Source organism: Oncorhynchus mykiss, chromosome 10, assembly GCF_013265735.2.
Source record: "Oncorhynchus mykiss isolate Arlee chromosome 10, USDA_OmykA_1.1, whole genome shotgun sequence".
Lineage (NCBI taxonomy): Eukaryota > Metazoa > Chordata > Actinopteri > Salmoniformes > Salmonidae > Oncorhynchus > Oncorhynchus mykiss.
Window position 1 is genome coordinate 54,143,789 of NC_048574.1, and position 12,170 is coordinate 54,155,958.

General features: G+C 41.7%; 2 protein-coding genes across 3 annotated transcripts in view; one reads left to right on the forward strand and one right to left on the reverse strand.

The window, feature by feature from the left end:
• The first annotated feature begins 2,336 nt into the window (after positions 1–2,336).
• The window catches only part of ankrd37 (ankyrin repeat domain 37), a 24,081-nt gene continuing 14,247 nt past the window's right edge, over positions 2,337–12,170 (forward strand). Inside the window, exons 1-4 of one of the 2 annotated variants that reach the window (XM_021619067.2) lie at positions 2,337–2,646; positions 3,181–3,330; positions 4,076–4,167; positions 4,536–4,705. In XM_021619067.2, the coding sequence (XP_021474742.1) occupies positions 2,620–2,646; positions 3,181–3,330; positions 4,076–4,167; positions 4,536–4,705 (439 nt within the window). In that variant the 5' untranslated portion in view covers positions 2,337–2,619. Of the gene's footprint in view, positions 2,647–3,180; positions 3,331–4,075; positions 4,168–4,535; positions 5,903–12,170 lie in introns of those variants that run through there. The other variant, XM_021619066.2, reaches the window with a different exon arrangement.
• Positions 5,895–12,170, reverse strand: part of ufsp2 (ufm1-specific peptidase 2) — a 19,065-nt gene continuing 12,789 nt past the window's right edge. Inside the window, exons 3-12 of the mRNA XM_021619065.2 lie at positions 11,533–11,716; positions 11,168–11,231; positions 10,826–10,980; positions 10,236–10,428; positions 9,073–9,219; positions 8,633–8,797; positions 8,046–8,170; positions 7,792–7,868; positions 7,289–7,413; positions 5,895–6,080 (exon numbers count right to left, since the gene is read on the reverse strand). Coding sequence (XP_021474740.1) covers positions 5,994–6,080; positions 7,289–7,413; positions 7,792–7,868; positions 8,046–8,170; positions 8,633–8,797; positions 9,073–9,219; positions 10,236–10,428; positions 10,826–10,980; positions 11,168–11,231; positions 11,533–11,716 — 1,322 coding nt within the window. The 3' untranslated portion in view covers positions 5,895–5,993. The remainder of the gene's footprint in view (positions 6,081–7,288; positions 7,414–7,791; positions 7,869–8,045; positions 8,171–8,632; positions 8,798–9,072; positions 9,220–10,235; positions 10,429–10,825; positions 10,981–11,167; positions 11,232–11,532; positions 11,717–12,170) is intronic.

Here is a 12,170-nt window from a genome sequence, read left to right on the forward strand (position 1 = left end):
TACAACTTTCAGATGAGACTGAATTAAGATGACGATTAATATTGACTGCAATTAATGTAAAATATTACTAGGTCTTTAAGAGTTTATTTGGAAGATAACATATTATTTTGTGGTGCCCGACTCTCTAGTTAATTACATTTACATGATTAGCTCAATCAGGTAATATTAATTACGGAGAAATTATTTTATAGAATAGCATGTCATATCACTTAATCCGGGATACCCAAAGACACGACAATAGCCACAGGCAGAACAGTTCAAACTGTAGCAGCAGAGTGACCAGGCGGACTGGGGACAGCAAGGAGTCATCAGGAATCATCTCCCACAACACCTTCCCCCTAAACCCTCTCCCTAGCACACCACAAGCACAGAGCCACACCTCACAGTCACATGATTCGCAAAAATTAAATGTTGACATATACTTTCCTCAGCAGGTCACTCCTATATAATTCTATAGTCACTCCCAGTAAAGCCAACTTTGGTTGATATCCCAGGCTTATATGCACTGTGTGCAATAGCCTAGGGACGAGGTTACTGTGGCCCGGGTCGTGAGGGTGACTGGGCAGACTGAGCTGGGTCTAGACCTGCTAGTGGCCCAATCGGTGAAGCTGGACGGACAGGCTGGATTGACTGGGACTCGGGTTGAGGAGCTGGAACCAGCTGTGTCAGTTCAACTTGGGAGGTTGTAGAGGGTCTCACCGGGGAGTGAGTTGGGCTGACTCCCGGTATCAGTGTTTGGGCTTGGTTGGGGCTTGTAGGCTCCAGGTGATGAAGGCTGCTATATTGCGGGATGTAGGAGGGGTATTGGTATGGGCTGCTAAAATAAGGTGTAGTTGTGGGGGTAGGGCACTCGTGTTGCATTGCCCATAACAACGGATAGTTCCTTCATCTGTTTGCTGATGCCCATAACACATGCCAGCATACGAGTTGCATACTTATTAACACGTCTCCATACGAGTTGCATACCTAGGGCTCGATTCAATCTGAATCGCCAAAGTTCAGAGTTATCACGCAGTTGAAATGTGAAGCTAATTTCGGATTTAGCACAGAGCTGCAGTGTTTACAGTGAATGCAGTCTCCGCTAATGTGGGAACATACCCTTTGCATTTCTATCGTACTGTAGCAAAGATCTTCAGTGCTACGGATTGAATCGAGCCCCTAGTTGCAGAGCAGGGTAACATTTTTTAAGTATTTGGCAGTTGTTATGATCGTTTCTTATGTTAATTGTTATGTTTTACCTATTTGCACTGCTGCCTACACCATTCCCCCTTGTAGGATAAATATGGTATTTTTTAAATGTTTAGTTACTGTTACAGTAACACCTTTACAGTGCAGTAGATTATTGGCAGTGGTGTAAAGTAAATATACTTTATAGTATCTGTTCTTTAACTTATTTACATTTTTTGACTACTTTTACCTCACTACATTCCTAATGAAAATAATGTACTTTTTGCTCAATACATTTTCCCTGACACACACAAGTACTCATTACATTTTGAATGCTTAGCAGGACTGGAAATGGTCTAATGCATGCAGTTATCAAGAGAACATCCCTGGTCATCTCTACTGCCTCTGATCTGGCGGATTCACTAAGCACAAATGCTTCATTTGTAAATTATGTCTGAGTGTTGGGAGTCCCCTGGCCATCCCTAAATAAAATGGTGCTGTCTGGTTTGCTTAAAACAAGGGATTTTAAATGATTTATATGTTTACTTTTTAAACGTAAGTATATTTAAAACAAAATACTTTTAGACTTTTACTCAAGTAGTATTTTACTGGGTGACTTTCACTTTTACTTGAGTTACTTTCATAGAAAATATCTTTACTTTATGAAAATTGGCTGCTTTTTCCACCACTGATTATTGGGGAAAACAGTTGTTCTTACTGAAGCAAGCACATGAATTATCAGTCGATATAATGCATTCAGGGAAAATCGTGAAAAATAATTGTCAAATTCTTTGGGTATATGTGTTTTGTGAAGTAATTTAATGCATTGGCCTATGCCAAATTGGGGAAATTAAAAGACATCAGAAATGGAGAAAGAAACAAACTCATTCCACATTTGACACATGCTCCTTGATCCTCTGCGTTTTCTAAATAATATAGACATTGCTTTCAAAACATTCAACAATATTACATTTTCAAAAAAAAAAAATGGTCAGAGTAAACCGAAAGCTTTCGAACCCAGATCAGCAGATTGACATGAGCCAGCAAGCCCGCCCTTACAACCGCCTGTGCGTACGTGTTGTTTCGCACAACCTCGTCCTCTCTGGTAGACCCGCCTGTATGGATACATGCGCCGGGCTGCATCCATGCTCATCGCGCATGGTAATGTCGCGTTCGAGTGCTATTCGGAACAAGAAAACTCGGACATTTCCGACTTTCTGTCCGAACACAGCACGTGTATAACTACAACCAGTAGAACGTCGTACATTTCCGAGTTTCCTAGTTCCGACTAGGATATGAACAAGTATCAATGTCACGTGTCAGTAGAGTATAGCCTGCAGCCTGCTTTCGTGCTTGTGTTCTTTCAACCAACTGTATAGGTTTATTTACATCGAAGGAACTGCTGTGTGCGCACAAGTTAAAAACCTCTAGTGGGGATACTTAGATCTGATCATGTTTCTGCTCGATTCCGACTCACAGGTAAGGGAAAGGGGGATACCTAGTCAGTTGTCTTCCGCATTTAACCCAAACCGCCCTGTTTATGTGTGTAATAACATTGACATTATAGACTATTTAGCCTATAACTTTGTGGCATTGCAGGCTTATACAATTTATTTAATATTGCATTACTGTGTTTATTTCTGTTGTTTAGTTAGGTGTAAGGAAAGGTAGGCCATAATTATAAAAATGGCATTTAAGTTTTCGACAGGTTTGTCATTTGCTGAATTACATGTAGGCAAGGCTAACTCTAATTAGGCTATGTTTAGAAGGTGGCCATATTTTTGCTTCACAAATCACTCTGACATAATATGCATATTCATCATATCTAGGCTATATGTTTGTTTACAACGCAATCTATCACACAATTCACGTTCATGTGACACCAACTGGTCCATATGAAAAGGAAATATTTTTTTACGCACACGTTTCAGAATAACAGAGTAAGCGCAGATGTAATATACTGTAAATAGCTAGCGTTAACCTAGGTTATTCTTTGTTTCCTGTTTTTTGCAGCTGGACTGTATCAGTAACTTATTCGAAGGCGGGGATGCTGTCAACTCAAGCAATGTGTTGGGACAGTCCCCTGCACACTTGGCGGCATGCAGCGGACAAGCCTTTTGTTTGCTATGGCTACTGCAAACGGGAGCTGATGCAAATCAGCAGGTATATTTACTTCCACTTGTCTGTCTATAGCAGGGATGGGCAACTTTGATGGGGATGGGGGCCGCAGTGGCTTGCGGGTCAGTATACTCTCAAACATACACACACATTCACCCAAGCCTTTTGGGGGCTCTTTGCCATGGCAAATAATTTTATAACTAATTTCATGCAATTCTACTCAATTTGCCATAGGGTATAGAGATTTCTGCAGTTTTTAATATGATATTTGAGTGAGAGTGAAATGGGGGCCCCTGGTTGGCAATTCAACCATAATTACTACAAGTTTAAATAGCTGGCTAGACTGCTGATGCACAACCACATTTCAAAATGGCACTTTGTGTATTCTACAATTCTAACTCTCAACAGTAAGTTGAGACCCAGACTGAGTGGGAGGGGGATTGGTCCACGGGCCTACAATACAATAAGATTGCCCAATGCTTTTGCATATATTTATCTAAGTAAAATGCCAAAATTACACATCAAATGTGAGCTTTCAATTCCCAAAATAGTTGAAAGATGTTATGTGACACTGCAGTAAATAAAGTGTAGGCTAATATTTTGGACACAGTAACTGCAGTGTAACTTCAATTAGGGATCACAAACACATTGACCAGATCCATTGCTCAAGATCCAGAAAATTACATCAGAGGGAAAGCTAATTTTACAGGTTCTCATTTCAACTGATCCAAAACACCAGTCTTTATTTACTTGTTTCTCTGTACCCCAAATTATTTCATATTTGCTGAAGGACAACAATGGTGAGACGCCCATGCACAAAGCCGCCAAGGCCGGCAGTTTGGAATGCATCAGCGTGCTCGTTGCCAGTGATGCCCAACTTGGGTGAGTGTCAACTTTCACACATGCAAAACAGTTGCATATATGTTAATATATAATATTTACCAGATGCTTTTATCCAAAGCCAACTTAGTCATGTGTGCATACATTTTACGTATGGGTGGTCCTCGAAATTGAACCCACTACCCTGACGTTATAAGCGCCATGCTTATAAGAAATTGAGCTGCGAAATACCTATTTTCAGACTAATGTATCGATGCTAATTTTGTAAATAAAATTTTACACACTTTTTGGCATTACCTGAGCTGAAGTTGGTTCAAATGAGTTTAAACCATTATATTTTGGCAACTGTTTCCATGCAGCCAGTTGCTTTTACAATCCCTGACCTTACCACAATGTTTTTTCCTGAGCAGACTTTGCAACAACGAGGGCAGAACCGCTGAAGAATTGGCATTGTCGTACGGATTTGAGGAGTGCGGACGATTCCTTAACACACTCCGAATGACGCGACTCCTGACGAGCAGCAGCACTCCTCTGATGCCTGCCGAGCTAGTAGCATGCCCGCTGACTGACGCCCAGAGCGGTAAGGTAGCAGGACAGAAGAGGGCACTTATTGCCACCGGGGCCCAAGACAGAAAGAGGGCCCGAGACTGGTGATTTTAACAATGCACCTCTAGAATTCGAAAAGGAGGACAATGCTTTCTCAGCCAAGTCCAATACAGGACATGCATGACAAAGTCCCCGCTACTGTGTCTGACACCAAACCTGACTCTGTTCCTTAACACTTACCGGGGTGTGTCTGAGTCTCCTATGTATTTGTGTGTCAATGATTGGCAAGTATAATGTCAGTGGTTAACTTGGATAGGAGCAGAATGCATCCTTCTCCTGCAGTGACAGAGGCAGACGTGTGTTGCGGAGATGGTTCGGAAAACTACGCTCATGTGATGAGTAACCTTGCTTTGAGAACTTAGGACTCCTGTTAGCTCCCGCTGCTATTGTCTATTGACTAGGCTTTGGTTCAGAGGGCTAAACACTGGGAGAATCTCAATTCCTTACTCCCCGCTTTTTCAATACCCATTGGAGAAGGTCAGAGGGGAGGGACCTCCGGCTCTCTCATCCAATGGGTTTTGAGAATGAGACGATGATGCGAAGTGTATGCAATTGAAATCTTTCCACTGTCTTGAGGTGTGCTCAGCATAGGCTCCGGGCCTAGCCATCACAAGGAAACAACCACTGTGTGCATTTCATGCTCAGATGCAATATGGGACCTTCTGATTCTGTGGACACCAGTTTCAGATGTACATATCAATTTTACACAGTCCTTTGTTTACAGTGCAAATCCTTTGAGGTACACTCCCCTATGTATTTATTAACAGTGAAGCTATATCTTTTAATTTGGCTCTATACTCAAACTGCAAATGCATCCAACAAATCTGTAGTCACATGCTTGATGTAGTCATTGTGTGTTAGGAATATGGGACCATATTACTATAATACACAAAGTGAATTTGGTCAAATATTTATGACACCTTCAAATGGGGGGACTAAAGACAAAGTGCTTTCTAAACAGTAAAATAGATATGTATGAAAATACCCTCAAATAAAAGGTGACATTTTGTACAAATTACGTAGGGGAGTGTGTATATGTTTGACTAAATGAAATAAAAAGCAGGCACTTCTTCATGAATGAGACACACGATAGTGGCATGTTGATGTAAAAACAGAATACTGACTCAGTCACAGATGAAAGCTGAAATAAAAAGGCACATTAATTTCTTCACCTCAGATGTTTTAACATTTATTTTCAGATATTTGTTGTAATACTGTTGGACAGGTGCCTGTACACAACACACATTGAAACCTACACACAATCATATGGTCTTTGGTCTCTGAGGCAAACAGAGGTTGTAGTAGGCGTTCTGGTCCCAAAACTCTGGGCCCTTCCATCCGCACCAGCCCTGGGGAAAGAAGACAACACTCTCCATTTTGGGTTTTCTCACGCAAATAGATTGCAGTTTGAGAATATATACTGCAACAATTATACAGCGCTTCTAGATACTTAAGTTTATGACTAAATATGTACATTTCCTCTAAGTTTGATTTACAAAATGTTCTTCCACTTCTTGCATTTTGTTCAATACAACTTTCCCTATGGGTGTTCATTCCTCTCATCACCAAACATATACAACTGCTTGTGGGCAAGTGGACATACACTAAAGTATATGGGCACCCCCTTCAAATTAATGGATTTGGCTATTTCAGCCACAACCGTTGCTGACAGGTATAAAATTGAGCACACAGCTTTGCAATCTCCATAGACAAACATTGGCAGTAGAATGGCCTTACTACAGAGCTCAGACTTTCAACATGGCAATGTCATAGGATGACAGCTTTCAAACAAGTCAGTTCATCACATTTCTGCTCTGCTAGAGCTGCCCCAGTCAGCTGTAAGTGCTGTTATTTTGAAGTGGAAACACCTAGGAGCAAGGAGAACGCTACCTGCCCGAATGCATAGTGCCAACTGTAAAGTTTGGTGGACAAGGAATAATGGTCTGGGGCCCATTAGTTCCAGTGAAGGGCAATCATAACGGTTCAGCATACAATGACATTCTAGATAATTCTGTGCTTTCAACTTTGTGGCAACAGTTTGGGGAAGGCCTTTTCCTGTTTCAGCATGACAATGCCCCTGTGCACAGAGCGAGGTCCATACAGTAATGGTTTGTCAAGATCAGTGTGGAAGGACTTGACTGGCCTGCACAGAGCCCTGATCTCAACCCCATCAAACACCTTTGGGATGAATTGGACCAACTCCATATTAATGCTCATGATGTTGAAATGAGATGTTCAACGAGCAGGTGTCCATATACTTTTGGTCATGTAGTGTACATTTAAGTGGTAGTTTATCAGATGTTGATGAGAAAGATAGGCACACTCAGGATTGAAGTATTCAGCTGGATCTACACAAAAGATGAGGTCTGAAAATATCAGACGTTCATTTTGGGCCTGGATGTCTCAAGCGCCTCAGCGTAGGAGTGCTGATTTAGGATCAGTTTTGCCTTTCAGATCACAATTAATATGATTACATGGACAGAGGGGATCTGATCCTAGATCAGCACTCCTACTCTGAGACAGTTTATACATATTGCCCCATGACACCAACCGGTACCTTGTCTGTGATGACTTGCAGGTCCTCGGCCCCTGTGTAATGTGGGTCCAGGATGAGGTAGCGGATCTGGCCCGTGGTCTCGCTCCACGCCACACCGAGGATAGTGTGTGCTAGGACACCCCCTCCTGGTGTGGAGCAAAATAGAAGGAAATTACAAATCTGCAGAGTTCAAATTAACAGATTCAATTTCAAGCAATGTTTGTAGTAACTTTGTTTAAGCCAGTGCAATGCACACACAACCTAAAAACTGGAAGTATTTACATGTGAGGGGAGTCAACCAAAATGTTTACCAAAAGCATTCAGCTATTTATTTGACCACAGAAATATAGATGCTGTTTATATGAAACTATGTATGACTGTGGTACTGTAGCATGTACTCATTGGACAGGGCCCAGACCTTATCATTTGAACAGATCTGCAGTACAGTCACTACAAGGGATTTGTGCATAATATTAGTCTCTCATCATTGTCTCTACATTGTAAGAGTTTCAGTTTTCACTCACCAATCATAATAGGAGTTCCCTCAGAAAGGAAATGGTTGGCCAGTTCTCTGCCTTTGGAGGCCAGCTCAGACCCTTGGCTTTAGGACACACAAACACACAACTAGATGTGAAAACGAAGCAAAAAAATATGTAATATGGAACACAACTACCTGAAGCATTCTGCATTGCCCTGACTGGTGAATTTACATGGACGCATGCACGTACAAGCACACACATGCATCCATGCAGGCACATAAGCACACACCTCATCTCACCTCACAAACATGATCTTGGAGGTGACCCCCAGCAACTGATCCAGCACAGCCGCGACTTCGATGGAGCCGATCCACTGGCGAGAGCCCAAAAAAGACCCTTGCTTGTCTCCAACTTCCACCAGGGCCTGTGAGACAGCGATGGGGAGAAAATAACAAGAATTAACTTGATTTTTAATCATAAAGTGCTTTTCATATACACTCAAAAAAAGGTACTATTAGCTGACATGGCTATGAATTATAGAATCCTATTGAAAGTAGTAAAAATGTGATTAAAAACAATGCATTTTATAAATAGCCCTATCTACCAGTCAATGAGTTATAGGCCAACTTGTGGGAAAGGAGAAAGAGACTCACATTGTAATCACCTATCAATTCTTATTTACCATGGACTCAGGCTCTACCTGCTGGCTCGAATTCAGTCTCACATTATTGGAATATGTTGTTCAATAGACAAGTTTAGAGCCACAGCTTTACCAAAGAGAGAGAGTTCTGTATAATAAGGGATCGTTTGCCCAAATCACATTGTAGACGTATCCAACACTCAGGTTTCCATTTGGGGTTCGAGGCTAAGGGTCAAGGCTATTGACCTGTTGGATCTCCTTGTGGGAGGGCACAGCCCGCTCCACGTAGCCCTGCTGCTGGAACCAGGAGCAGATGGTCTGGAGGGAGCGGTAGGCGCAACCCCAGCCGTTGTCGTCCACGCGGTCCTGCATGTAGTGGTGGTAGCTGTAGACCCCCTGGACCAAGTAAGGCTGGGACAAGGGAGAAACACATAAGAGCATATCATTTTCTTTATTTTACCTTTATTTAACAAGACAAGTTAACAGCAAATTCTTATTTTCAATGACGGCCTAGGAACAGTGCGTTCAGGGGCAGAACGACAGATTTGTACCTTGTCAGCTCATTTGAACTTGCAACCTTTCGGTTACTAGTCCAACGCTCTAACCACTAGGCTACCCTGCCGCCCCAGTGTGTGACAGTGTGTGTGTGACAGTGTGTGTGTTTGCGTCTGTGTGTGCTGACCAACCTTGCCGTTCTCCAGGGCAGGGTGATTCAGGTGAACATGAGGGTTTCGGAGGTAGCCATCTTTGTATGGCTCATCAGGAAAATGTAGAGCGTTGGCTCTTCTCAGATATGGCCGGTCGTCTGGCAGCTCAAACAGACTGTGCAGCTCCTACACACACATAAAACAGCAATATCAAATACATGTACACAACGTTATTTCTCTCATACTAGACAGTCACTCAGAGCATTTCAAAATAAGAAATATATTATATTTCACGGTTATTTTACATTTTGCAAACGCCTCATATCCTTTCAGATCTATACTGTAGGTAGGGTAGGTTCTCCAGCTCTTGGAGAACAACTGGGTGTGCATGATTTTCTTCCAGCCCATCAATAACACACTTAATCAATAACTGTCTGGGCCAGATGATAGGCAGAATCAGGTGTTACTGCAGGGCTGAAGGGAAAGCCTGCAAAAGCTCAATAGGACTGGGGTTGGAGAACCCTGGTCTAGGGGCACGGGCTAGGTGTCAATTTTGCCTCTTTGTAGAGATGGTTAGCAATATTCCACATAGCCTGTCAAGGGAAATAGTGGAGCTACTACCATACAGTGGAGAAGTAACCAATTGTCATACTTAAGTAAAAGTAAAGATACTTTAATAGAAAATGATTCTAGTAAAAGTCACCCAGTAAAATACTACTTGAGTAAAAGTCTAAAAGTATTTTGTTTTAAATATAATGAAGTATCAACGGTCAATGTAATTGCTAAAATATACTTAAGAATCAAAAATAAAAGTAATTCCTTATATTAAGCAAACCAGTAGGCACAATTTTCTTGTATTTTTAAATTTATGGATAGCTAAGGGGACACTCCAACAGTCATTTACAAAGGAAGCATTTGTGTTTAGTGAGTCTGCCAGATCAGATGCAGTCGGGATGACTAATGTGTGGAGTATAAAGTACACTATTTTCTTTAGGAATGTAGTGAAGTAAAAGTGGTAAAAAATATAAATAGTAAAGTACAGATAACCCCCCCAAAAATACTTAAAGTATTTTACTTAAGTACTTTACACCACTGCTACCATATTGCTTAATACCTATCATAGCATTTCAAATATACACAAGTGTAGAGTACTAGGGGTAGCATAGTAGGGGCTAGGGGTCAGTTTGGAATTCTTCCCTTGCCTTGCGTTGCGTCTCCAGCTGGCTGTCGGGCACACCCGCTGGGTAGACCACTGTCACCAGGCCCACAGGGGCAGGAAGGAGGAAGTGGAACGGCTGGGGAATAAGCAGGGCCGTCCCTTTCATGTGCCGCAGAGCCACCTTTTCCATGTCACCCAGCTGACTGCACAGCGCCCCCACTAGGGTCCCACAGACACTGCATGTACGACAGACAAACAAAAAGATTTAGAGCCCGATTCAGTTGAACATTATGAGCTGGTTTCCGGGTTTAAACTTTAAAATATTTTTTGTTTAACTAAACAACCAAATTGTCCCTTGCGAATAAGGAAGTTTGAATTGAGTTCATATCAGGCTGAGTTTCTTTTGTTTTACCCTGTTTGTGGTTGTATTGTCTTGTGAGCTAGCTACATCTCTGGTGGTTATTGATTGACTTATCTATCAGTTTACCTTAGCGTTCTGGTATTGGACCTTTGATATAGTTTGACATAATAACAAATATGTACTCTATTCTCCTAAAACCTGTGTCTAATTTCATTGAAATTGCGTTGAACCAAATCATGTCGTTTCCTTTAGAGTGATTGAGGATGACATACACAGAGATGCTCTCGCTGGAAAGGACACTGACCACGCAGTCCATGGGCAGAGTTGTTTGCAGGAGGTGGTGCTTCTTACTTCCTCTCAGGAGGGTGGGTGCCGAGAGGACGCCTGGCTCTGTCACCTCGGTCATCAGGGTCAGGTTTATGATACCCTGCAAGCAAGCAAGCAAGACAGACAGTCAATAAAATACATATGAGGTACAGGAAAAATAAAAACCACACAAAAAAAATGATCTTGTCAATGACAAACAAGTGGCACGAAAATGTGTGGCGAAGTGATTTACAGGAAGTAGTTAATGTCCGTAGACTATTTTTAAGGTATAAAAGCAGCACACTTACTGCTGTTGGATTATTTTTGTCCTTTTTTGCAGACTTTTTTCTACTGCTTTCCTGGTCATCTGTCCTAAAACAGGATGAGGGTTTTTCCATTTACTTTGGTTTCTATTCCATAATGATCATGTGAGACACTAAACCTGCACTTCGGCCAATAACTTACAGTAGTTGATGCATTAGGCAATTGATGCATTAAGTTGCACAAAATAAGTCGTAACTACTTGGTACCTTACTGTTACTAAGTAATAATATCTAATTACCATACTACCATGTAAGACAACACCAGGTAAATAGTGGACTCTAAAACAACTTGACTTATAATCTACTTTCCCAGAACAAGAGGCTCCAAATTGTGAAGTATGATCACTTACTGGATCAACTGTTGGAGATCTTTACATGGTCTGTTTGGAGAGATCTCTCCAGCTGTTGCATGTCCTCCTTTGTTAGGCCAAAGAAAAACTGGACTGCTAGAGAGACTAAGAACAAGCGATTCTGCTTTCACCTGGGATCCGAGGGCCTCGAAAGTCCTCGAGATGACCTTTTGTACGTGTGGTACTGTAAAGACACAAGAGACACAATCAATATGACCATTAACAGAGATACCAGATTTCCTTGCAATCAATGGTGAATGTGTATAAAGATACAGATAAGACGTCATACATACTTCACAAAACATGAAGTAGTACTCATATTTTAAAACACACAAAAGGTTTCAAAAGACACCAACACTAACTGACTGGTTATAGGCTAGTGTCCTATAGGAGGCCTCCTGCTTCATGTAGTAATTAGATTTGAATAACAAATGTAATTGTTGATACCAAATCAGTGTTTTCCACAAGCACATGGAGTAGCCAGCCAAATAGTAAACAAGCTTTGCAGAGTTGCAAAGAAAAAGCCACATCTCAGACTGGCCCCCCCCCCAAAAAAACTAAGATGTTTAAAAGAACACAGACACTGTACAAATGAACTCTGCATAGAAGGCCAGCATCCCGGAGTCACCTCTTCACTG